The 27,488-nt window shown below is 39.2% G+C and overlaps 2 protein-coding genes across 6 annotated transcripts in view; both read right to left on the reverse strand.

The window, feature by feature from the left end:
- SOS2 (SOS Ras/Rho guanine nucleotide exchange factor 2) overlaps nt 1-15,196 on the reverse strand; it is a 91,292-nt gene extending 76,096 nt beyond the window's left edge. For all 3 annotated transcript variants that reach the window (XM_043556096.1, XM_043556097.1, XM_043556095.1), the window contains exon 1: nt 15,034-15,196. In XM_043556096.1, coding sequence (XP_043412031.1) covers nt 15,034-15,120 — 87 coding nt within the window. In that variant the 5' untranslated portion in view covers nt 15,121-15,196. The remainder of the gene's footprint in view (nt 1-15,033) is intronic.
- Nucleotides 15,197-19,901: 4,705 nt separating this feature from the next.
- Nucleotides 19,902-27,488, reverse strand: part of L2HGDH (L-2-hydroxyglutarate dehydrogenase) — a 42,034-nt gene continuing 34,447 nt past the window's right edge. For all 3 annotated transcript variants that reach the window (XM_043556102.1, XM_043556101.1, XM_043556100.1), the window contains one exon: nt 19,902-21,972. In XM_043556102.1, coding sequence (XP_043412037.1) covers nt 21,777-21,972 — 196 coding nt within the window. In that variant the 3' untranslated portion in view covers nt 19,902-21,776. The remainder of the gene's footprint in view (nt 21,973-27,488) is intronic.

A 27,488-nucleotide genomic window follows, 5' to 3' on the forward strand; every position in this document is an offset into this window, starting at 1 on the left:
AGGTCATGATCTCATGTTTTGTGAGTTGCAGCTCTGCATCGGGCTCTATGCTGATAGCTCAGAGCCTGAAGCCTGTTGGGATTCTGTGTCTCTCCATCACTCTCTGCCCCTCCCCCACTTGCTCATGTGCTGTCTGTCTCTCTCTATCTCTCTCTCAAAGTAAATAAACATAAAAAAGAATACTGGAAGTTTTTGTTGTTGTTATAAAAGAGTTAAAATTCAATTTAGGGGCACCTGGGTGGTTCAGTTGGTTAAGCATCCGACTTCGGCTCAGGTCGTGATCTCGCAGTTCGTGGGTTCAAGCCCCGCGACCGCTCTTTGCTGACAGCTCAGAGCCTGGAGCCTACTTCGGATTCTGTGTCTCCCTCTCTCTCTGCCCTTCCCCTGCTCACGCTCTGTCTCTCCCTCTCTCAAAAATAAACATTAAAAAAAATTCAATTTAAAAAGGAAAAGCAAATTTCATTCTAAAAATATACGCAAAAAACTGTAAAATATTGCTGACAGAAATTTTAAAAGACCTATGTAAATGAAAAGATACACTTTATCAGCTGGAAGACTCAATATCATTAAGACGTCAATTCTTCTCAAATGATCTATCAATTCAACACAATCCCAATAAAAATTCCAGGTTTTTGCAAAGTAATTGATACCCTGATTTTAAAATTCTTATGGAACTACAAAGGCCCAAGAATAACCAAAACAACGCTGAAAGAGAACAAAGTTGGAGGGCTAAAATTACCTCATTTCAAGAATTTTTATAAAGCTACAACAATCAAAACAGTGTAGTACTGTTGTAAAGACAGGCAAAAAGGTCAATGGAACAGAATAAAGAATCCAGAAAGAAAGCCATAAATATACAGATGAATAATTTTTTTTTAAAGATCTTATTTTTAAGTAATCTCTATATCCAATATGGGGCTCAAATTCACAACCCTGAGATTAAGAGTCACATACTCTACTGACCTAGCCAGCCAGGTGCTGAGTGATGAGTGATTTTTAATACAGGCATAAAGGAAAGGACAAAACTTATCAAACTGTACATTTTAAACATTTATTTCAATAAATGGTAGCAGAACAACAGATATCCATATGGAAAAAAAAGTAACATACAAAACTATCTCATATGTAAAAATTAACTCAAATAGATCGTAGATCTAAATAGAAAACCTAGAACTATAAACTTCTAGGAGAAAAAGTAGAAAATTTTTATAACTCTCAGTTAACCAAAGTTTTCATAAATATGACCCCAGAGGCATTGTCCCTAAAAAAGCAAATGGGTAAACTGGACTTTATAATAATTTAAAACTTTTGCTCTTCAAAAAATAATATTAAGAAAATGAAAAGACAAGTTACAGACTGGAAGAAAATCTCTGTAGAGCATATATCTGATACAGGATTTGCATCAGACATATATAGAACTCTCAAAATGCAATAAAAAGCAAACAAATGGGCAAAATGGGCAAAAGATTTGATCAAACACTTCACCAAAGAAAACAGTGGATGGCAAATAACATGAAAGATGTTCAACATCATTAATCACTAGGGAAATACAAATAAAAACCACAAGGAGATACCAAGACAGACCTATTACAGTGGCTAAAATTAAACACCAAATATTGGCAGGAGGAACTGGAACTCTCATACTTTGCTGGTGGGAATGTAAAACTGTAAGACAGTTTGAATGGAAAAGTTTGATAGTTACTTAAAAAGTTAAACATATATCTACTGTCTGATCCAGCCACCCTTTGGTAATTACTCAAGAAAAAAGGAAATATATGTTCATATAAAGACTTGTACACAAATATTCATAGCAGTTTTATTTGTAATAGCCAAGACTGGAAAACCAAATGTACACATATAGGTAACGAGATAAACAGTGGTATACACACAATGGAATGCCACTGAGCAATAAAAAAGGAGTGAACTATTAATATATGAAGCAAAATGGATGAATCTCAAGACAATTATGCTGAGTAAAAGAAGCCAGACAAAAAGAGTATATATCGTATGATTCCATTACTATAAAACTGTAGAAAATTCAATCTATAGTGATGGAAAGCAGAACAGTAACTGCTTGGGTACAAGAAATGGGGAGGGTTGGGAGGGAGAATTATGAGAGTCAAGAGGAAATTATGGGGCTGAGGATATATTCAATATTTTTTTGTGATGGCTTCACTGATATATACATACACAAAAACTTATCAAACTGTACACTTTAAATATATGCAGTTTATTATATGTCAATTATACTCCCAATAGTTTTAGAAAATAAAAATATAATATTTTAAGGTAGCATTTTCTTTAACTAGGGTATATAATGAAGAATTGAAACCGCAGCTGTACACTATCAAATCTTTAAGGTCAGAACCATTTCTTCTGTTTTTGGTTTCCTCTTATTTCCCCACCCATTTATTTCTAATATACAGGTAATCTAGTGCCATGCTTTGCCTAAGGAAAGCACTCAGTATATACCTGTTAAATAAATAAATTCACTGTAGCAAAGAGATTTCTTAGCCTCACTGAAATCTGGCCATCTGGCACTGGCGAAAATTGAGAACTCCATAAAATTAGTTTTTATTTCACTGGATATGCACTGGAGACTCAATTATCCCATATAACATTACAAATGAGATTTCCAATCAATATTCACTTCTCAGATTCAGTGCTCTTCGGTGCTTTCTTGAAGGGTTTTCTTTTCTTTTTTTTTTTTTTTCTTTTAGAGAGAGAGAGAGAGAGAGAGCAAGAGAGAGAGGGAGCACGTGCACACCCATGAGCAGGGGAGAGGGAGAGAGAAAGAGAGAGAGAATCTCAGGCAGGCTCCACACTCAGCACAGAGCCCGACCTGAGGTTTGATCCCATGACCCTGGATCACGACTTGAGCTGAAATCTTGAGGGGTTTCCAATGTAAGTTTTTTTTTTTTAAATGGAGATAAGTACAGGACAAGAATTTTATTCTATTCAGCTTAATATTATATGTGAGGGCTTACCATAAAATAATCAAAACATGTAGAGAAAACTATTGGTGGAAGCTAACATTTTTGTCATTAAAATTTTCCTTAAATGGAATGCAATGGCATATGATCTGTCATGTGAATATTTTTTTTTTCAACGTTTATTTATTTTTGGGACAGAGAGAGACAGAGCTTGAACGGGGGAGGGGCAGAGAGAGAGGGAGACACAGAATCGGAAACAGGCTCCAGGCTCTGAGCCATCAAGCCCAGAGCCTGACGCGGGGCTCGAACTCACGTGACCTGGCTGAAGTCGGACGCTTAACCGACTGCGCCACCCAGGCGTCCCTGTCATGTGAATATTAAGTACATTCCCATACAGGCAGGCCATTAGCCTATAAAGCCAAGAAAGTGCAGGCTAGATCAATGGTTCTGCGATGTTTCAGGGACAAAGCATTTCGAAGTTACACTGCTCTTAGCAGAATATGAATATTAAGTCACTTATATTTCATCATAGAGAGTAGGTGTAATATTAGTAAAAATGACTACAAAACTGAAAACTATAGGCACATGTTTGTAAGAAAAAACAAAAAGTGCCAAACTTTTTCCTGCAAAATCTCTGTATCTCTTGTTCATTTGTGTTACTATCTTTCACTACTCACTAGCAAGTAAACTGTAGCAGACACACCATAGACTTAAGAAAAACTTATGAGAGAAAAATAAAATTGAAAAAAATTAATATTGGCTTTTTTCCCCCTCTGAACTAGGAAAAGATCACTCTTCTCAATATGCTTTTATTCAAAGGATATTTACTCCTAGTGCCAAATACCCACTTCCTTCAGCATACTACCAAAACTTTTAGTATGTACTCTTTCTTAAAGAAGATCTGCCTGACAAGGTACCTGCACTCAAAGAGTAAACAGGCTCTCCTTTCCCACCTCTTCTCAGCTGCCCTCCCACTTTGCTGAAGAGGCAGATCTCTAACTTACTCTGAATGTCACTATGGTGTGTTGCCCTGGGGTGCAATAAAAAACTAATAACTAAATTCTAGGACACTAAACAAAGAGACAATTACAAATACTTTTCATTAAAGTACCCTGCTTCTTGGGGTGCCTGGGTGGCTCAGTCAGTTAAGCGTCCGGCTTTGGTTCAGGTCATGATCTCGCGGTTTGTGAGTTTGAGCCCCGCATCAGGCTCTGTGCTGACAGTTCGGAGCCTGCAGCCTGCTTTGGATTCTGTGTCTCCCTCTCTTTCTGCCCCTCCCCCACTCATTCTCTCCTTCTCTCTCTCTCAAAAATAAATAAATAATTTAAAAAGTACCTTGCTTCTTCCATTTGCTAGCCTACTATAAAAAAACACAGCCTAAGGAGAAAAACTCATGAAAACAAAGAAAAGAAAGCATCTTTAAGAAATATTAAAAGGCAGTATTACCTTATCTCATTCAGGAGAAAAAAATTCAAAGCAAGTTTTCACACTTTATCTACTTTCCTATCTTACAATTAGAATTCAGAAGTGAGATGGCTGGCATGTGACATGTATTAACACATTCATTTGAACGCATTCATTTGAACTGAAAAATTAAGTCAGACTGTCTCAAAGAAGATAAATATGATGAGGCTGGTTGGCTTGACAATTAAAACTAACCTTAGCAATTTGGTTATGTGGTGGATATTTTGCATTAAACAAATGAGCGTGGTACTCAGAATTCTAAGGTGGCCCCTAGGATTCCCACCCCGTGATATACGTGCTCTGTGTACTCCTCTTGAGTGTGGGCAGGACCTGTGAATGTGATGAGGATATCACTCCTATGATCAAGTTACCATATAAGGCAAAAGTGAATATGATCCCTAATCAGTTGACTTTGAGTTAATCAAAAGATTATCACTAAATCAGGTGAATCCTTTAAAAGAAGGTCTACAGTATGAGATAAGAAACAGCACCAGATACATTCCTGTTGGCCTTAAAGAGACAAACTGACATGTTATAGAGAGGGTCGTGTGGCAAGGAATGGCAGCAGCCTCCAGGAGCTGAGGGCCTCAGACATGTAGCTGCAAGGAAATGAATTCTGCCAATAACTACATGAGCTTGGAAGAGCATTACCAAGCTTCAGATGAGACTGCATGCCCAGCCAAAACCTTGACTGAGACCCTAAGCAGAAAACCCAGGTAAGAGCTGTGCCTAGACTTTTGACCTACGGAAACTGAGACAATAAATTTGTGTTGTATTAAGCCACGAAGCTTGTAATAATTTGTTACACAGCAGAACATGAATACAATGAACTAGATCTACAGCTCCAAGAATTCAATGAAAGTATGTTTAAAGATGAGGCATCTGGGTGGCTCAGTTGTTAGTTAAGCATCCAACTCATGATTTCAACTCAGGTCAAGATCTCATGGTCATGGGATTAAGCCCCTTGTCGGGCTCCATGCTGACGGCTCAGAGACTACTTGGAGTCTCTCTCTTCCTCTCTCTCTACCCCTCCCCTGCTCATGCACTCTCTCTCTTCCACAAATAAATAAACATAAAAAAAAAATGTTTAAAGAATATGATAAGGTAAAATATATTTTATTAGTAAATACTGTCATAGCTAAAGTGTACTAAAGTTAATACTGTTTTCATTTTCCCAATTTTTCTTAGATATACTGGACTAAACAAAGTACTTGGAAGCAAAAAAGTGTAAAAGTAACAGTTATAATTATTAGTCATTTGACACGTTCTAGAAAAGCTAGAAAATAAAAAAGTGAATAGCTCTAAATACCAGGCAACAAATCATTCTGCAAGTCAGGTGGTTTCCAACTTTTTACTTTAAACAAAAGGAGTTTAAAGTAAATGAGTTGCTGGGTGACATGTCATTAAGACTCTTTGATAGATCACAATATAATTTTTGGCATGTAATTTTGAAAGAAGTTTAAAAATGAGTTTGATTGTTTTAAATTCTTCTATTTATGTTAACAAGGGGTCTCAGGGCTTACATCTATAGAAATGGGAAATAGGAATAGAACTAACACTGAACTATGATTCACCTCTGCAAGACCCTATCTTATTCTAGCAGTTAAGTCATCCACAAAACATGAACTAATTTAAAAACAATGCAAACAACTACATAGGTGTCACTGAATAATGCACATTCAATAAAACTTTATAAGTACTAATTGTTCAAAATCCATGACATACATGTTCTTTTGATCAACCATGTCCTGCTAGTAATTCACCCTAAAAGAAAGATCTTAACACTTTATAGTCACTGAAGAGTTTTAAAAATTGAATATGTAGACACTTTTGTTGAGGAAAATGTAACTATAAAGAAGAGATAAAAGACTTTCAAGCATAAAAATAATATATTAGACTATAATTATGTGGAGGAAGTGGAAGGAAAAATTCAGAGAGAAAAAAGAATGATATAAAATTTCCAGCTGTTAAAAAAAGCACTTTGTCCCATTTGCAATGACATGGATAAAGCTAGAAAGTATAATGATAAGTGAACTAAGTCAGGGAAAGACAAATACCGTGTGATTTCACTCATACATGGAATTTAAGAAACAAGTGAGCAAAGAGAAAAAAGAAAGAGAGATGAACAGACTCTTAACTGTAAAGAACAAAATGATGGTTACCAGAGGGGAGAGAAATGGGGGGATGGGTCAAATCGTTGATGGGGATTAAGGAGTGCACTTGTCATGATGAGCACCAGTTACTGTATGGAAATGATGAATCACTATATTGTATACTTGAAACTAATATAACACTGTATGTTAACAAACTGGAATTAAAATAAAAACTTTTTTTTAATATATATATATTTTAATGTTTATTTGTTCTTGAGAGACAGAGAGACAGAACATGAGTGGGGGAGGGGCAAAGAGAGAGACTGGGAGATACAGAATCTGAAGCAGGCTCCAGGCTCTGAGCAGTCAGCACAGAGCCCGACGTGGGGCTCGAACTCACAAACTGTGAGATCATGACCTGAGCTGAACCATTTTTTTATTTAAAAGACTTATTTAAAAGACTGATAGACTTATTTAAAAGACTTATTTAAAAGACTGATAGAACTGTTTTATTTTAAAACATCAGTATTTAGGGGTGCCTGGGTGGCACAGTTAGTTGAGTGTCCAATTCTTGACTTCAGCTCAGGTCATGATCTCAGAGTCATGGGATTGAGCCTTGTCAACACAGGGCCCCGTGCTGAGTGTGGAGCCTGTTTATGATTCTCTCTATCTCCCTCTGCCCTTCTCCCCTACTCATGCTCTCTCTCTCTAAAACGAAAACAAAAAAAGTCAGTATTTAGAACACATATACATTTTTTTAAATGTTTATTTATTTTTGAGAGAGCGACACAGGGTGTGAGTGGGGGAGGGTCAGAAAGAGAGGGAGACACAGAATCTGAAGTGGGCTCCAGGTTCTGAGCTGTCAGCACAGAGCCTGACGTGGGGCTCGAACTCACAAACGGGGAGATCAGACCCGAGCCGAAGTCAGACGCCCAACTGACTGAGCCACCCAGGCGCCCCCTAGAACATATATAAAATTATATCTTCTGCAACTATTTGAACGTGAAAATTTTTAAATGTCAACATAAAAACATGCAATTAAAAAATTTCTTTTGGGGCAAACCATAAGAGACTCTTAAATACAGAGAACAAACTGAGGGTTGATGGGGGTGGGGGAAGAGGGGAAAATGGGTGATGGGCACTGAAGAGGGCACTTGTTGGGATGAGCACTGGGTGTTGTATGTAAGTGAGGAATCATGGGAATCTTCCCCTAAAACCAAGAGCACACGCATACACTGCATGTTAGCCACCCTGACAATAAATTATACATATAAAAAAATGTCTTTTGGGGATACATAGCAATAAAAGTTAAAAAAAAAAAAAGCAAAACAAAACAAAACAAAAAACAAACCCTCTAATTTAGGAGAATCAGGGCTCCATGCTGATTAGATTTGAGCCTAGGTGACACAGAAGGGAAGGATGATGAACAGGTTTCTGGCTTGAAAACTGAGTATATCATTTATACTGGAGGTTTTGGAAGATGATAATAAACTTGGATTGGGTTATGTTGTGAACATCTACATAGGAATGTCCAGGAAGCAGGGGATGTAGCAGTTTTAAATAGGCTTCAGGAGAAGTCCTCTTCAAGATGATGTTTGACTTAAAGGAGATACGAGGACCAGTCATGTTTTTAATCTGCAGGAAGGTTGTTCTAGGCAGACAAAATAGCAAATACAAAAGCCCAGAGATTAGAATATGTCTACAGATTAGAATGTCTCTATCTGTGGGTACAAGATAGCCACTATGGGCAGGAGCAGAGCAAAAAAGGGACAGTAGTAAATGAAGTCAGAGGCGTAAAGGTAAAGGGCAGCATAGACTGCAATAACCTATTGAGAGGACTTAGACTTTTATTCTGAGAAGCAATGAGAGTTTTGAACAAAGGAATGACATGATCTTACTTACCTCTACTATGTTAAGAAAAGACTGAATGGGGCAAGGGCAGAAGAGAGGAGGCCAGTTATAGGGTATTTTAATACTCCAGGAGATTGATGATGACTTGGTCTCAGGTGGTAGAAGTGGAAGAGTAAGAAATGGTGACTGAATGAATATAGCTACTGTTTTCGAAGTACAGCTAAATGGATTTTCTGACAGATTAGAGAGACAAGATTTAGGAATAACTCCAGATTTTTATTTGGAGCAACTAAAAGGATGGAGTAGCCATTTACTGATATAAGAAATACTACAAAAGGAGCAGGTTTTGCAGGGGAAGAGAAGGAGCTCAGTATTGGTTGAGATGCCTATCACAAATACACGTGGAAGTATCAAGCAAGAAGTTGCTTAGGCTCAGGAGAGAGGTCTGAGTCAGAAATAAAAATATGGAAATCATCAGATACGGATGACATGCGAAGCCATGAGGCTGGATGGGATCCACAAGAAGTGACTGTAAATAGAAACAAAAGTCCCAAAACTAAGCTCTGGGGAAGTCAGGATGAAGTAGTTAGGGAAGATGAGGAGGAATCAACAAAGGGAGAAGACCTAGAAGGAATAGCCAGAGGGAGAAAACCTATAGAGGTTGGCATCCTGGAAGCCAAACAAGGAAAAGGATTTCAAGAAAGAGAAGTTCAACCGCCAAATGCTGCTAATGGGTTACTTAAGAAAGCAAAGTGCTATGTAAGTAAGAGGTAATGTTTGAGTTTACAAAGGGACTTAAGAAAACAGGGAGACTGAAAACTTTCCTTGGAAGAGACAATACTAGTGCTCATATCTACATCTTGATGTTATTTTCATTGTATTGCTTCATCTCCACACATTAAAATGTCAAGTGCACAACACTTCATACATTACAAAGGCTTTCTACTATCATATGTTCTTACATAAAAGAAGAAAAGTTTCAGGTTGTTAATTTTTAACGTGACTACATGAGATAATGCTAAATCCATTAGTTCCATTAAAATTCCTTCCTGATTCAAACACACAGGCTAACAGAGGATATAATCAAACTACCGTTCCCTTGAAAGAGAGGCCATGGTTAATATAAAAGACACATAGTGGATTTATGTCAAGTGGTAACACAGGTAATGCTTTGGATAGTCAGCATAAAACACTTTAATGGAATATTATCGCTCCAAATATACCATACCAAAATTAAACTGAAAATGGAGGACAACTACTAAATCATGGCTGACAGGGAACTAAATGCAGCAAGTTAAAATGCATTCCTAATGCTCATCCAGTTCTGGCTGAACCCCTTGGGTCAGTTTGGGTCATTATTAGTTTGGAATAATTCCAAATGACTCCCTGGAGTTCTACTTTTATATTCACTGGCTTTAGGAAATCCAGAACAGGACTGACGTCACAAAAAATCATAGGATATCCTATTTGTTGCCAGCTTTCAGTTGCAGTTATCTTTTAAAAAAGCAATTTGATCGGGGCACCTGGGTGGCGCAGTCGGTTAAGCGTCCGACTTCAGCCAGGTCACGATCTCGTGGTCCGTGAGTTCAAGCCCCGCTTCAGGCTCTGGGCTGATGGCTCGGAGCCTGGAGCCTGTTTCCGATTCTGTGTCTCCCTCTCTCTCTGCCCCTCCCCCATTCATGCTCTGTCTCTCTCTGTCCCAAAAATAAATAAAAACGTTGAAAAAAAAATTAAAAAAAAATAAATAAATAAAAAAGCAATTTGATCAAGTTAATCTAATTATTTTGTTACATAAATAACACTACAGGACTTCGTATTTTCAGGTAGAAACGTTAACCTGGTCTTACCAACTAGCCTCTTCTTTTCACTTCATCTTGGTTCTTTAAAACAAGTCGTGTTTCCTACCTTTCCCTCAGTCTCAAACTCTTTCTCCACCCCCACCCCCTTTCTTTGTCAACTCCTATTGATCTTTCAGATAATTGTTTACTTTTTTATTGTCTGACTTTCTCAGTCCTCCCCCACACAGCCATTTAGAAGGGAAGCTTTATGAGAGCAGGGGCCTTACTACAACCTATCAAGAGTAGTGCCGGGAACCTATGAGGCACTCAATAAATATTTGAATATATCCTCCACAACTCGGCACAGATGTTACTTCCCTAGAAAAGCCTTCCTTGACCTTCTTATGTTAGTGACACCAAGTTTATTTTCTCAAAGCACCCAATGATTTTTTTCTGGGCCCCAGAAAGATCCAGAGCAGTCTTCTAAAATGGCTCCAGGAGACATTACTACAAAGGCAGAAACACTAGATCTTACAGAGTTCACAAAAGCATTTCTAAACCAAAACCCCCGACCCTCTTTTTCCTTGCCACAGACTGCTATTTAATTAACTCAGACGTTCTCTCATACCTCTTATATTTTAGACAGCTATCTAAGAGCAAATTGTAACATTTGGGGTGGGGAGTTCATATTTAACCTAATTAAGTTAGAGTCAGGAACAATGTAATTCAACCAATTCTTTCTCTCTATGACATTTGTAGCTACAGATAGTAAGACATCAGATATTTTCTTTTCCATAATTAGCCTGGTGAAGAACACCTGAAGGAAAAGACATCCACAAGGGAAACATCAGGGACTAAAAAACTGTTAAAATGATTTTAAGGTATGTTTCCCATACGTAGAATGCTTACACTGATTTTTCGCAGCATACAATCAATAGCACATACACAAAGTACCAAAGGCATTTCAAAGACATAGGTAATAAGCTGCACTTACAAGTATACTCCTGTGCTCTTTTTTCCTCCCAAGTAATATGATAGCTTCAATTTTCTTAGGGAGTAGTGGTGAAGGCATTTATGTTTCTTGCTCTTTTAGGGAAGATACATAATTTAGCAGTAATGTTAACAATCATGTATCATCCATTAGTAATGTCATTTCCCTCTGCTTTACCCTCTCTAGTTCTTTACGTATGTAAATGCTCTACATGAAGTTCTGTTATAAAAGTTAAATAACAACAACAAAAAGTGAAAGAACAAAAACAAAACAAAAAGTGACAGAACACATTTTTATTTTCAAAATCATTTTTCCATATATCTATTTTTCAATGTTAGTGTTTCTATGTAGCGAAATACATATTTAAAGTTGGTTTAAAAAATGTGGTTTTGGGGTGCCTCAGTGGCTCAGTTGAGCATCCAACCCTTGATTTTGGCTCGGTTTATGATCCCAGGGTTGTGGGATCAAGCCCTGAGCTGGACTCTGACGTGGATGTGGAGCCTGCTTGAGATTTTCTCCCTCTCTCTTTCTCTCTCTCTCCCTTTGCCCCTCTCCCTACCTCACATGTGCGCTTTCTCTTAAAAAAAAATAAAATAAAATAAAATAAAAAGGGGCGCCTGGGTGGCACAGTCGGTTAAGCGTCCGACTTCAGCCAGGTCACGATCTCGCGGTCCGTGAGTTCGAGCCCCGCGTCGGGCTCTGGGCTGATGGCTCAGAGCCTGGAGCCTGTTTCCGATTCTGTGTCTCCCTCTCTCTCGGCCCCTCCCCCATTCATGCTCTGTCTCTCTCTGTCGCAAAAATAAAAAAATAAACGTTGAAAAAAAAAATTAAAAAAAAAAAAAAAGACCCCTGTAGTTTCCAGGGCCAACAATGGTGACTTTACCATATTATTTGATTTTCATAAAAATTAGCCAAAACTTGAAAATAAGCAAAAGAGATTACTAGGTGTCTTTCAGTACAATGCTGTACTCAAAGCTCTGATTACTCCGTAATGACTGCATTATTTTAGAAATCTGTAAGATTAACATAGAGATGTTTTGTCTGGTACAGAAACAGATAATTTCAAATCAACAGAAAAGACAATCCACAACTCAGTATTTATATTCCTATAGGATATTAACTAATTTTGTATCTTACCCAACAATCTTAATACTACTTTTAAATTACCTATAAATACCTACCTCCTAAAATTTCCATATGAAGAAGCCTTAACATCTTATGAGTTCCCTCATTAAGGAATGCATTAAATCAAACTCACCAACACATGTTCATTTATATTTGCATGACAGTTATGATTTTACTTTTCTGAAAATTATACTTCAAGTTTTCGAGGTTCCACCAAGTAGAATCTGATAGAGCCAATTGAACTACATTGCTCTTTTCACACATTCACACACACACACACACAGATATTCTTTACATAACTTTGAGTTCCTAAATGCTATCTTATTTATATAAACCAAAACGAGAAAGTTTAGAATTCTCAGTGTAGATGGTAAACACTTTTAGAGTGGGGCCCCTGCTTTTATTCATCTGTGTAATTTTAGTTCCAGCATGGTGCCAAATACCTAAAATGTGTTCAATTAATGTTAATTGCAATTATACTTCAATTTTTAAAAATGCAGGGATAAAAATAAAGCGCAGTAAAAAAAGAAAAAAAAAATGAAGTATACCACATGTTCAATGGAGGAAAAACCAACTGGAGGAGAAAAATCCTAGTGGTCTAAACTACTGCTACAAGTCAATTACTAATCCTGGTCGTCTTTATAACTATCTGTCAGCTGAAGGAAGCCAAATTCTAGAGGCTTTCAATGTAAAGACAGAGCGTCCCAAGAAATGGCAGGATTTCTCACTGTACAAAGGTATGGCTGGCAGACACCAGAATGTAACACATCCTACAAAGAAAGAGTGAACCTTGAACTCTTTATGAACTGTAACTCTTAGCAGGCACTACAAACCTACATGTTGCAATACCACAAATACCCAAATGCCACAACACTGAACGTAATTCAAATTACTAACACCAAAAATTTTCCCAAAATATGAAAAATGTCTTCCTTAGGAATATATCTCAATTCTATAATAACAGTAAATTAATGAATTAAATAAAAATTGCTTTTTGAATTCAATTCACCTAAGACCACATTTTCTTAGATGTATTGATTCCATAAGCATGGGATATACGAGAACTGTGGTATAAGACAATACAAATCTACAAAACACCTGAGCTCCAGGTAAACAAGCACAGAAAATAAATGCAAAATAACAGTCTCAAAGCAATGGACTAGTATGTTTGTTCTGGCTTTGTTTCTAGCCTAACCTGAAGAAGTAAATCTGTGCATGCAGGATCATTAGGGTAAAAGCTACCTACTGAATAAGTTATGCAACATACATTCAAAGACTATTTGCTACCAGAAAGTACCTGTAGGTAGATACGTGCGTCACACTGCCAACAATACATGCCTACCTGATAACTGCACTCACACTTCTGCTGAGTGCAACTGTTCACGGACAAGTCAATTACTATCTAAGCATATCCCCCTTTACTTTCAACTCAGGCCAGAGTTCATTATCACTACTCAGCACATACCCGTTTCTTTCCCCCTCCGTTTAGAATCAGGCTGCCCATGGAAGTAAAGTCAATTTAATACTTCAACACCCAGCATGCCAATGAAATGATAACTGCCACTGGTTACCTCCACTAAGTTCTCTAAAAAGACATGACTTGGTGTTTGGCCCAAGGGAGGCAGTATCTCCTTGTAAGAATTATGAGAACAATGGAAAATCTAAAACTGAATGCAGGTGGAAAATGTTTTTACTTTTAAAATATACCTCTTCCTTTCACTTACAGAAATGTATTGTATGAACATTTATTTTCCAAGTGCAGTCTTTTAAGTTAATGTTTATTTTTCTTTATTATTTTGAAGTTTATTCTTGGTTATTTTGCACAAAATGCGGATGGGGCTAAACCTGCATCAATGGCAATGGAAGCCCATGTTCAGCAGGTGTCATGTCTAATCCTGCAGTCTCTGTCTTGACTTTACAAAAAGGTTTATTTTAAAAATGACAGTGTGATTACTATCTAAATGCACAAACGAAGACCGACATCACCTACAGGAGAGATGCACTCAGGCGATATACACCCAAACTTGAAAGACTGATTTTTATGAGCTGCCCCTTTTTTGCCCCCTTAAAATGATTCCAAGTTCTAAACTGCATCCAGTGAAGAAACACCAAATTTTATAGGGGAAATCTCTTGTAAACAGAGAAGGCACTTCTGGCAGGAAGTTAAGAAGGCACTTTAAATTTACCTCAAGAATTGTAAACGGAGTCTTAAGGCTCACTGACATTTCACACGTGAAACACATTCATACTACGAAACAGTACTGCCCCTTAAGTGAGTGGACACCCTTGACAAGCAAACTGCCTGGGGGAACACCCCCAAAGAACCTGATTAAAAGTAATTACCAGGTCTGGAAATGAACTTTTGTTTTAGAAACTATGTAAACACCAGCGAGACTTTCTCCTGCCCGAATCCAGCCTGAGGACAACAAATTGGCCAACGGCGGAAGTCGCCTGACAAAATGACTGCAACATGAAATCCATTTTTATGATCATAACAAAACCTTCCTTCCGGGGCCAGGCAAAAACTTGAGAAAACGTCCTTCTGGATGCAACAGGCGATTGTGGAGCCCCCCCCGCCCCCCCCCCCCCCCCCCCCAGCCAGCCATTGAGCAACAGCTGGACCCGCGGGACCCGGGCACTGGGAGGATGTGCGGCTCTCCGTTAGAAGCTCGCAGGGGGCCCCGGGCCCGGCAACCCCCCCCCCCCCCCGCCCGCCTGCTGCCGGGCTCCGCAGACGCAGCTCGCGGCCGCCCCGGCACCTCCCTGGGCCCCCGCGGCCGCCCAGGAGCGGCACTGACCTTCCGCAGGGCCGAGACCAGCAGTCCCCGCCATTTCGGACTGTTCTCTTCGCTGAAGAACTCGTACGGCTGCGGCGCCTGCTGCATGGCCCCGGCGGCAGCGCCTCTGCATCAGGGGCGGCCCGCGGACCGAGCCGGGCCGGGCGGGTGGCCTGACAGGCAGGGCGCGGGCCGCCTCGCCTCGCCGGCCGCCGCCGCCCGGGCCGCAGCTACGGCCGAGGCGGCTCGGGGGCGGCGCCGGCGGGCGGGCGGGCGGGGGCTCCGGGGGCGGTTTCCTCGGCCCGGGCGGCCTCGCCTCGCGCAGAGTCCGCAGAGGAAGCGCGGCGGCCCGAGAACCCGGGCTACCCCCAGCTGCGACCGAGACGTCGGCCTCCTTTCCCGGCGGCGTTGGCCCGCTCCTCGGGCGGCTCCTCCTCCTTTGTCTGGGTTCGCAGTCCCGCGCGGGGTACAGCTGACCTCGCCCTCGCCCCCGCCCCAACTACCGCTACGGCCGCGGCAGGCGGAGAGCGGCGGCGGCAGCTCGTCTCTTCATCGCCTCATTCCCGCCCTCCCAACAGGCAACGCCGTCCGGCCCGCTAGAGTCACCTCCAGAGGGCCCTGGGGATCGGGCGAGCGAGCCACACTCTGGCGCGCACAGTGCTGGCCACCGCCGCCGCCGCCCCTTCAGACGCCGAGCACAGCGCCCCGGGGCCGCCGCCGAGCTCCGGGCCCCAGCAGTCGCCTCTCGGCCCGCCCCCTCGGCCCGGCGCTCATTATCCCGGGTCGCCGGAGAAGCCCCGCACGGAGCATGCGCGCCGCGGAGCAGGCAGAGGCGCCGGCCGGTCGCGGACTTTCAGAGGCGCGGGGGCCCGGCCGTGGGTGTCGGCCTGTGCTAGGGACTTGCTGGGGGCCTGTCCCAGATCGACTCTTCAACTTACTGTGTCTAACACGAACGCTCCCTTCTCTCGACCTTCCCAAGACAATCCTGACTGGGTGCCACTCGTCGAGGACGACAGTCATGGGAAGCAATTCAGGACGGGGAGAGAAAGGGACATTCGGGCTGGACACGATGTTTAACGTATGTGTATACATAGGAGGTAGTTAACTATTTCATAGTGTGATGTTTTGGGGATTGAAAGGTGAGACGCGGAAAGCCCTCAGCCACCAGTGAGGAAGGGAAAGAAAGAACGGGCGGCGGGGCGGGGGAGTACATGCTGTATACTTCAGTTCCAGGATCAGTAACTCAACAATTATCCTCTTCTCAAACACACATCAGTTTGTCATTTGGCAAAAATCAGAAAGACAGAGTTGGAAAATTTATTTTTCTAATCCAAGTACCCACGGAATCACGAATTTCTTCTAATAAAGTCACATCCACATTCCCATATACTTGGGATAAAGGGTAGGATAGTAAAATACTTGTATTTCTCCAATTACTTTTTCAGTGACGGCAGACTTTGACTTAATACAGACGGTTTTTTACTTTTCTCTCCTCGTCCGGAACTCCAGCTGTAAACTACTAGGCTGTCAAACGAGACTGTCATTATATTTTCTTACAAGAGAGTAAAGTGGTCAGTAGGAAGTTTCATTCTTGGCCAAGGAGGATAATGGAAGCCTTCTGAGTCAAATTTGGCTGAAGACCCATTCTGTTTACCCAAATCTATATTTAAATTTTAAAATTGTTAATATTTTTAAATCAAGAGATTTCATATAAAAATGGATTTCCAGGGGCGCCTGGGTGGCGCAGTCAGTTAAGCGTCCGACTTCGGCCAGGTCACGATCTCGCGGTCTTTGAGTTCGAGCCCCGCGTCAGGCTCTGGGCTGATGGCTCAGAGCCTGGAGCCTGTTTCCGATTCTGTGTCTCCCTCTCTCTCTGCCCCTCCCCCGTTCATGCTCTGTCTCTCTCTGTCCCAAAAATAAATAAACGTTGAAAAAAAAATTTTTTTAATAAAAAAATAAAATAAAAATAAATAAATAAATAAAATAAAAATGGATTTCCAGCTTCTGGACAAAAATCCAGCAACACTGGGTGCTGCTGCATTCCTGCAAAGGAATAGTCAGCAAGCAGGCAGTCGGTAGTGGCTGCCCTCTTTAGAAAAGTATGCCATCCCATTTCCAGTTGGCTATACTCCCTACCTGGCACTCTTCACTCTTTTATGTAACCTGCCTAGTCTCTACAGGCATCTGAGTTGTGATCTCTGAGCTAGGCAAACAGAAATGTGATCCACCTGCATGAGGGGGATAATCCAAGAATTACTCCTGTAAAAATCCCAACCAGACAAAAGCGCCATCTAGAAAAAAATGTTGGATCCATACCCCACATGATACGCTAGGATAAATTCCATTATGTATCAAAGACTTAAATGTAAAAAGTTAAAACCATAAAATAATTTGTTTATAATTTCAGAGTACAAAAGACCTACTATGATATAAAATCTAGAAGATTGGTAAATCCATTTTTTTTAAATGTGTGGCAAAAACAAAAACCATCACAAGGTAAGGCAAAAAGCAGATGACAAACTGGAAAAAATGTTTGTAACTCATTTTCTAAATAGTTTATTTCCCCAATATCTAAAAGAGTTTCTACAAATTAATAGGACCAAACTTAAGGGGAAAAAAAGGATAGCAAATACGAAAAAACACAGTTCACAGAAAATGAAATATGTCTCTTAAACATAGTACAGATGCTCAACTTTACTCATATTACAAGAAATTTAAATTTAAATTATACCGTTATTTTTTTACCTATTAGAATAGCCGCATAGATCCAAAAGTTTGATGATATACTATGTTGGTGAGAATATGAAGAAACAGATACTCTAATATATTATTGGTGAGAGCTTAAATTGGTTCAACCTCTACCAAAGGCAACTTGACACTATCAAAGTTGCAAAGGCACATACCCTTTGACCCAGCAAATTCGAAGAATATGTCCTTTTGGCACACTTGCTCGAATGTGCAATGATTTAACACAAAGTTATTGATTGCAGTACAGTCACACCAAAAGCAAAACAAAAATGCCCGAGAAATAAACAATTTAAATAATTGTCAGTAGGTATCAGGGACTGGTTCAACAAATAATAGTAAATTCGCAGAATGGAAGCTATAAAATCATTTGAAAAGAACCAGGCCACTGTGTTCAGGTCACTTGAACATTATCAAAGAGACAGTGCAAAGTGAAAAGAGCAGGGTGTATAATCTAGTATGCAGAGTATGCTACCACTTGTGTAAAAAGAAATGGAGGCAATATTTTTTTATGTATAATATCTCTGCAAGGCTGCACAAGAGATACTCACAATTTTTTTTTTAATTTTTTTTTTTCAACGTTTATTTATTTTTCGGACAGAGAGATACAGAGCATGAACGGGGGAGGGGCAGAGAGAGAGGGAGACACAGAATCGGAAACAGGCTCCAGGCTCCGAGCCATCAGCCCAGAGCCTGACGCGGGGCTCGAACTCACGGACCATGAGATCGTGACCTGGCTGAAGCCGGACACTTAACCGACTGCGCCACCCAGGCGCCCCGAGATACTCACAATTTTTGTTGCCTCATGAATCAGTGAAATGGGTGGCTTGGAGGAGAGGAGATTCTTTCATGGAGTACATTTGGGGAACTTTGAATTTTCAACCATATGAATGTTGTACTTATTCAAAACACTGATTAAAAAACATTTTAAAAATAATACAGGGCACCTGGGTGGCACAGCCGGTTAAGCGTCCAACTTTGGCTTAGGTCATGATCTTGCATGATCTGATTGTGTCTCCCGCTCTCTCTGCCCCTCCCTCCTCATGCTCTGTCTCTATCTCAAAAATAAATATTAAAAAAAAATTTTTTTTAAATAATAAACACTTGCTTCAAGTGTTAAAAAATGGAAGTATTAGGGATACCTGGCTGGCTTAGTGAGTAAAGCATGCTACTCTTGATCTCGGGGTTGTGAATTTGAGCCCCACATTAAGTGTAGAGATTACTTAAAAACAAAATCTTTTTTAAAAATTGGAGTATTAAACATACTGATACTATACTTGGTCATAAATTTGAGTTAAAATTAATATGCTAGTTATTTGACAAGTACTAATTTTGTCTTTTTAGAATTTAGAATGGCTTTTGGGAGATAACTTGAATAATCTAAGCACATCTCAAATTTTAAAAGGCAGTGAAAATTTTAACAGTAATATTCTTGCACTGAAAAGCATTTTCAAGAAGGACTTACTCAACATTTCTCCCATTTACTCTCTCCTACTTCCTCAATGTATTTAAAGCTACAAGTGCTGCCAGTCAGAAGCAAACCAAAGCAAGGCCACAGGAAACAATAAATGTCATTGTCACTCACTTTCATGGTTTGTTGCTGTAGCTAACTCTGGTCCTTTTACAATCCACCTGCTGGCAAGAAGTTGGAGCAGGCTCTCAGACAGATCATGTGCCCTATCACCCTTATATGAGGCTTATGCCCAGAAATCCACCCCCACCCCGTGTAAAAGATAGCATACCAGAATGTCTTCCTAAGAGAAACTATAATGATTTATGAAATTCCGATTTGATTGATTTACTGTCCCCTCCACTGCCTGCAAAGCACTGTGTGTTTATGTGTTATATATATATTCTGCTATGGAACAGAAACCATGTTCCCTGGTGCTCTGGGGGTATGAAGATGACACTGAGGTGAGCCAGATATTGCCACCACTACCAAGTGGAAAGCCATTTTTGTAAATGGGGAAGTGCTCTACTTTTTACCTAAAATATAAACCTCATTTTTATATTAAATGCAAATAGTTTTTTTCATTTTTCTAAGGTTGGCTGCTATTTAAAGCTATGATAGTTCATGTTTTACACACAAAAAATTCACTTGAATCAGTTTTATGAAACTAAAAATTATGTTTACAACACAAAAACTCATTAAAATATTTTAATATTAATTTACATTTTCTTATCTCAGAAATACACAAAACTTTTAAATATTATATCAGTATTACACAACAAAACCCTATTGATATAAATATAAAATGTTTTGCAAACAGAATAACCTGCACATTCAAAACACTTTCAATAACTTTTTTCACTTATATTTTTGGGGGTATAATATAGACTCAAATGGAATGAGGGTTGCTTTAATGAGGACAGTTATTTTTATAATTTCAGTCTTTCACAGCTTAGTATATATGTAATCTCACTGTTTATGAAATAGAGAATTGTAAAATTTTCCATCTCTTAATAGTCTTGCGATGGAACAGAAAAATATCCTGTGTGTCACATTTCTTGGAGGAATCAGTTGTTATGAAGAACCATTAGGGCTAATTTCTTCTGTGAATGATTTCTAAATGCTTTCAATATGTTCATCCCAAGTGTCAAATAATTGCCTAGTCTCTACCTGGGATGTGCTACTTCTTGAACATGAGCTGATGGTGTAGCCTTTCAAATTAATGGTTGAGGTAGCTCAGACAATGTAATCACTGAGGCTTGAAGTGAAAAAGAAGAAAAGAGAAGTTTTTCCTTTCAGTCAAAATGCACATCCTTCTTAGTCATCTATCACACAGATTTGGAGAGATAAGAGGAAAGAATGAAGAGTGGAAGATTAATCCTGAGAGAGTATATATGAGGGAAGGGATGAAAATGTCTCGCCTAACTGGTGGTGCTGTAATAAAGTTTCCCCAATCAATGGGCTGCCATAAATTCGTTTATATTTCTATTTTCCAACTTTCTGAATTGCAAGAATCATTTCAACAGATACCACACACATATATACAGTATACAGTATTGGCACTGGGCAATAATTTAAATACTCATGAAGTACACGTGAATGTAAGGCACTTTTGCGGTTTACAAAAGTGAATGCCTCAAAGTTAGTTATTTCCTCAAAATGAAGAAATATCCTCATAAAAGTTCATAGGATCCCTGAAAACCAAGTAGGCATGAATAAAATAGTGATCTTGGCTAACGTTTGAGAAACCTGGTATGACTGAAAAACAGAGATATAGAGGTAAATTTTTAAAATTACAGAGTTCTATATATCAGTGGCAGAATTCTAAAACTGCTCACATAAAAACCTATCAGTTCTAAGTTCTTTTAGTTTTGCAACCACAGAAGACTAAAGAGTAGGCAACAACCATTCATAGTGTACTGCTGTTTGGATTTAATGGGAACCCTACACCAAGTCAGTTATAAAAAGACTGGGAATAATAAAGGGTTTGCATTTCCTTTGCAAAGTTATTTCTTACAAATATTATAGCTAAGATAGAATCTTATTCAAACTACTTAAAAATGTGAAATTTCATAAATTTTCTTTAAATCAAGAATTTTAAACTCCCAAATACAAATACTGTTGCTCTAAATAATGTGAGCTTTCATTTGATCCTTCAAAGTTAAAAGGAGGTTTGCAACCTACAATATACTATATTTTCTGATCTAGGACAGAAAAAAAAAAAAGCTTAGATACTATAAAGACAAAAAGTTAAGGGAATAATCAATTTTTTGTGCCATCGTTTCCAGAAATTCTAAGAGTCAAATCTCCAGATCATGGCTGGTGAGGAGAGGTCCGTAACAGTCAAGGATTCAGTACAGACACAACTGTACCTTGCTTCTTTATTCAAAAAGGAGCATGGACTTTAAAAAATTATTTTTCTATGTTACAGCATTCTAACAATTCAGTTGTTATCTAAATGAGATACCTAACAATAAGATTTTCAAATCATTTTCCTTAAAGAATACAATTAGTATATTCTTGTTGCTGAATGTGGAAATTAAAATGCATACTTAGCTCCTTACATTATTTACAATTTAAATCTTTGTTGCACTTCATCTGCAATCATTCCAGAAATTGCAAGAGAAGAAGTAGCAGCAGGGGAAGGTGCATTTCTCACATGAAGAATGCGATTTCCAATATCCCCAACTCCTCCATCAAATACAAAATCTTCTATCAGATTTCCATCTCTATCCAGGGCTTGGGCTCTTACTCCAGCTGGACCTCTGCAAAAACATGATGGTAGTCAACTGACTAGGAGAGACAGGACACTTTACAGATCAGTGGTTTCAGAGTATTCTTAAAGCAATAAAGTCTTTATTCTTCTAAATGCACCATTATGTGGAAACCCAATAGGTTTGTGTTTAGCCAAAGGCTATCAGTTTGGTAGGGTAGCCTGTCAAACATATCCTTAGCCTAGAGCATAATGCCTGCCACATTACAGTGTCAGTAAATGCTTACCAAATGAATACACAAATGGCAAGTTACTTATAAATATTTGTTTTTCCCAAAGTAGCAGATAAACCCACATTTAATTAAAATAGATGCATTTTTAATTTGGATTTATAAGATGAATTTATTACAAAATCAACCAATGGGAATAAATAAGTCTCTTCTGACTAATAAAAAGCAATAGAAGTGGGAGTTATGTATGTCAGTTGCATTCCTAAGTATGTGCGACAGGATTCTATTTATTTTTTCATTTTGTTGAGTATAAATTAACATTTATAGAGAAAAATATTTACAAATGGCAACAAGTTCTTTTTTGTGATTTGTTTCTATTTTCAACAGTTTAGCCTTCACTATCAGGATAACCTTCAATTAGCTAAACAGAGATGATAGAAAAAGCACAACCTGGCAGCATGTTCATACAGTAAGAGGCTTTACTACTGAAAGTTCTGCTTTATAACACTTGAGTTCAAAAATTAGTTTTTAAAAATTTTTTTTTTTTAACGTTTATCTATTTTTGAGACAGAGAGAGACAGAGCATGAACGGGGGAGGGTCAGAGAGAGGGAGACACAGAATCTGAAACAGGCTCCAGGCTCTGAGCCATCTGCACAGAGCCCGACGCGGGGCTCGAACTCACGGTCCGCGAGATCATGACCTGAGCCGTAGTGGGCCGCTCAACCGACTGAGCCACCCAGGCGCCCCAAAAATTAGTTTTTTTAAAGATAGTTAAAATTTACAAATGAAATCTAAATAGAGTATTTTTGAATCCAAAACTACCTCCCTTGTACAAAGCCAAGCAAGGTTAGGTCATAGATTGGATTTGTGTGTCATGTGGTGGCTGCAAACTCCCAGTTCCTAAGGGTGTGACCTAGGGCAAGCCTGTCCATCATGGTGCTAACCAGCTAAAAGTTTACTGGAAGCCTTCAGTCTGTTGCACATGAGCAAGCTGGATGCCACTGTGGGGCTCTGAGAATCCTGAATTCTTATTGGGTTTGTGAAGATTCCACATACAAATTCTTGAGGTTATCTTCTTTGATCCATTCCATAAAGCCATCAGTAGAAATCGTGACACCCACTGGATCACCAAACCAGTCCACAAGCACAGGGGGATGCAAGGACTGACATCTGCAGGCTGCAAGAACGCAGCCTTTGGAGAGAGTCACAAGTTCCACCACACTGTTAGTGGTTCTGGCCACCTAGCATGGAGAAGGTACAATCCTCTCCAGCTCCGCTGGTACCACTAATGTAAGCAATGTTTGTAACATTCTTACCTAATAAACAATTTAGGACAGTCATGTCAGCTTAAAAGCGTTCTTTGTCTGTTAAAATGAGTTGTTTGCAGATTGTTCCAAGAGTATATTGTCAAAACTATTAAAGTGCAATACTGTTTGAAGACTATTAAGTGATGGTGTATCCTGTTTCTGATAAACACTTCTCATTTCTGTCCTTGCTTTATCTTATTAGGGAGTTTATACGTCAGTGTTTAAAATGCTGTTTGGCATAATAGGTGTAAAATCTGTAAAAGTAGGATGCAGAAGCTAGCCATGTAGGCTTACTGGTGCATATAACGAAGCCCACACTTCACTGGGGTGATGTAATGCTCTGCTGGCTTACTCTCAAATGGCTATTTTGGGGCACGTGGGTGGTGGCTCAGTGGGTTAAGCATCTAACTTCAGCTCAGGTTCGTGAGTTCAAGCCCCACATTGGGCTCTCTACTGTCAGCACAGAGCCTGCTTCAGATCCTCTGTCCCCTTCTCTCTCTGCCCGTCCCCTGTTCATGCTCTGTCTCTTAAAAATAAACAAACATGTTTAAAAATGGCTGTTTTTAGGGGTTTGGTAAGGACAAGCTTTTTAAATTGTATTCTGCTTGGAAATGTGAAGACTATCCTAATCTTCTATCATGCTTATATGCAGAATAACAAAGTTAACTAGGGACCACATTTTTAGGTTGAATCCAATATTCCATCTATGTAACTGCTGCTTCTAAAAGAAGAGTTTAAAAGAATGCTACCATTTTTAGGAGAATTGAATAAACCTGTTGCAAGAGGGTTCACTTACAAATGAAAATAAATCCTACTTAACCTAAAAAAAAAAAAAAAAAAAGACTACCTCCCTTGAAACTGTTCAGAAAACACAGTTTGAAAACAGCTGCCTTAGGGGTGCCTAGCTGGCCCAATTAGCAGAGCATGCAACTCTTGATCTTAGAGTTGTGAGTTCAAGCCCCATGTTGGGCACAGAGCTTACTTTAAAGAAAATAATAATTTTTAAAAAAGAGGAAAAAAAATAGCTGTCTTATACACACCACAAGACTCAACAAATAAGGCAACCATATTAAACATTTTTAATGATTCTGGGCCAATGAAGAGAAGTACTTGAGGAGGACAGCATAGGAGATCACTGCCCTCTAATGATAATAAGATAATGATAATAATAATAATAATAATAATAATAATAATAATATGCTATTTACTAAGTGCTTTCTCTGTATTAGGAATTCTAATTCTGACAACAATTGTAAGAGGCTGATACAAGTATATATTTAACAGCAAAGAAATAGATTAAATAAGCTGCCTGAAGTCACAGAGCTATCCTATTCATTTGTAAAGAGGTAAATAAGAATTACAACAAGGGTGAAAGATTCTATAATAAAGGTAAATATTCTTACAGAAGGCTGCAAGGAATCTGGACAGGAGTTTTGAGGTGTAAGTATTTCCAAGTAAGAATCAGATACAACACACAGAACATAAAAAGAACTGGACTGATGCTAAGACGTCTTAAAGATACGTATCAACTGACACACCATGTTATCAGTCAGCACGCACTCCACTTTGTACATTCTGTTTTTGTAGCTTATCGCAACCCATCAAAGCAGCATTTGCCCTTCTTTTCCTGAACAATGCTGCTGTTGCTGTTAAGAGCACCTCCAAGAGTTTTCTTGTTCCACTCCTTTTATCTGGTAGAAGGCCAACATGGAGGGGGCACAGAGTGGCATGACCAGCCGTTGATGTTTAGTGAAGAAAACAAAACTTTTTTTTCTTACAGAGGTTTAGTTAGTACATTCCCCTAACTTTCCCTTTTAAGCAAAAATAAGTTAATACTGATTAACTACAGTTACAAATGTGTCTCATATTTATTTCTCTTACAAACACCAATTATCTTCAGTGTCCCCTCCTGCCCAAATGTTCAAAATCTATAATCCAAACTGTAAAAAACAATATACAATATTGTTTTTCTAAGGATCTCACTTTAGCTCAAGCTAAAGTTAACTATTTCACATGAAATGTTTAAAATTTTTTTTTTAATGTTTATTTATTTTTGAGAGAGACAAAGCACGAGCTGGGAAGGGGCAGAGGGAGAAGGAGACACAGAATCCAAAGCAGGCTCCAGTCTGTGAGCTAGGGGCACAGAGCCTGCTGAGAGGCTGGAACCCATGACTGTGAGATCACGACCTGAGCCAAAGTTGGAGGCTCAACCGACTGAGCCATCCAGGTGCCCCTAACATGAAATGTTTACCAAATTCTTCAGGTTTCCTCTTCAGCACTTAATGCAACTTCAGGGTTTTTCTTTGCACGATTACATACAGGCATTCCCCCTCAGAACACCTTAGCTTGAGATGAGTATTATCACTTGAAATTTCAGGTAAGATAAGCCATAAATTTCTTAAGGGTCAGCATCTTCTACAACACCCCTACCTTACCCTCATGTCTAGATTTGTGCCTTGTGTATAGTAAGTACTCAGTAAGACTAGAAACTTAATTTTTTAACTTCTAATTCTTTAAAACTCCATTTTAATAGCTGAAAGAACAATTTAGTAAATTTAGTATTTGTTAATTCAGCTACATTTAATTGTTTAGAGCTATCTGTAGCTATGTATTTTGCCCTATCTGTGGCTAAATTTAATGGGAATATAAGTTCTAGACGCTTAAATATGTCTAGAAACAAAAGGTGAATACGAGGGGTGCCTTGGTGGTTCAGTTGGTTGAGTGTCCCACTCTTGATTTCGGCTCCAGTCATGGTCCAAGGGACGAGGGATTGAGCGCTACGTTGGGCTCTGTGCTGTGTCAAGTCTGCTTAAGATTCTCTCTCTCTCCCTCCATCCCTCTCCCATTTGTGCATACTGTCTCTCTAAAAAAAAATTTTTTTTAATGTTTATTTATTTTTTGAGTTAGAGAGAGACAGAACACGAGTAGGGGAGGAGCAGAGGGAGGGAGACACAGAATATGAAACAGGCTCCAGGCTCTGAGCTGTCCACACAGAGCCTGACGCAGGACTTGAACTCATGAACCATGAGATCATAACCTGAGGCGAAGTGGGACGCTTAACTGACTGAGGCACCCAGGCGCCCGCTCTCTCTCTAAAATGAAAAACAACATAGGGGCGTCTCAGTAGCTCAGTCAGTTAAGCATCCAACTCTATTTCGGCTCAGGTAAGGATCTCATGGTTTGTGAGATCAAGCCCCACATTGGGCTCAGAGCTGGCAGCCCAGAGCCTGCTTGGTGTTCTCTCTCTCCCTCTCTCCCTGCCCCTCTCCTGCTCTCAATCTCTCTTTCAAAATAAATAAACCTTAAATTTTTTTTTAATAAAAAAAATTAATATGTAACTAATGGCATTCCTTCATCTGAAAAGTGCTGTATTTATTGCTATATTGTTCTGTGGCAGGCATTAACCTGTAGCTAGAAAAGAACTATGAAAGGCTAAAACTGATGTCTTTGACCAGTTCCAAATAGGACAACTTAGTATTTTATAAAACTCACCATGGGATCTACTGTTAATCTAAAAATAGAAGTTCGCATGAGCATATTGTATGGGGAAAGTAAACTACTCCATCTTAATTTCCAAACATGAAGGAAGAGTATTTTTGTTACTTATCTTCACCTTAGCTGGATTGTGACAAGAGAATATGGTTTTTCTATGCCCAGTTTTTGAATTTTGTTGAGAACCTGATTTAGAGATTAGAGCTTTTGAGTCTCTGTAAATATTTTCTGAGGGCTTGAACAATACAAGCAGTTTGTAATGGGGTTTGGGGAGTTCTATACATCCATTCAATCAAGAGTTTTAATTGTGTTATTCAAATCTTCTAATATTTTATCTGCTTGATCTACCTTCTATCAACAGACATGTCTTAAAATCACTGATGGCTCAGAGCCTGCTTGGGATTCTCTCTCTCCCTCTCTCTCTGTCCATCCCCAATGTGCTGTCTCTGACTCTCTTAAAATAAATAAACTTAAAAAAAAATAAGACAAAAAAAGTCACATGCTTTACAAACTGAGCCAGCCAGGTGCCCCTGGATCT

Source organism: Prionailurus bengalensis, chromosome B3 (assembly GCF_016509475.1).
Source record: "Prionailurus bengalensis isolate Pbe53 chromosome B3, Fcat_Pben_1.1_paternal_pri, whole genome shotgun sequence".
NCBI classification, from domain to species: Eukaryota; Metazoa; Chordata; class Mammalia; order Carnivora; family Felidae; genus Prionailurus; species Prionailurus bengalensis.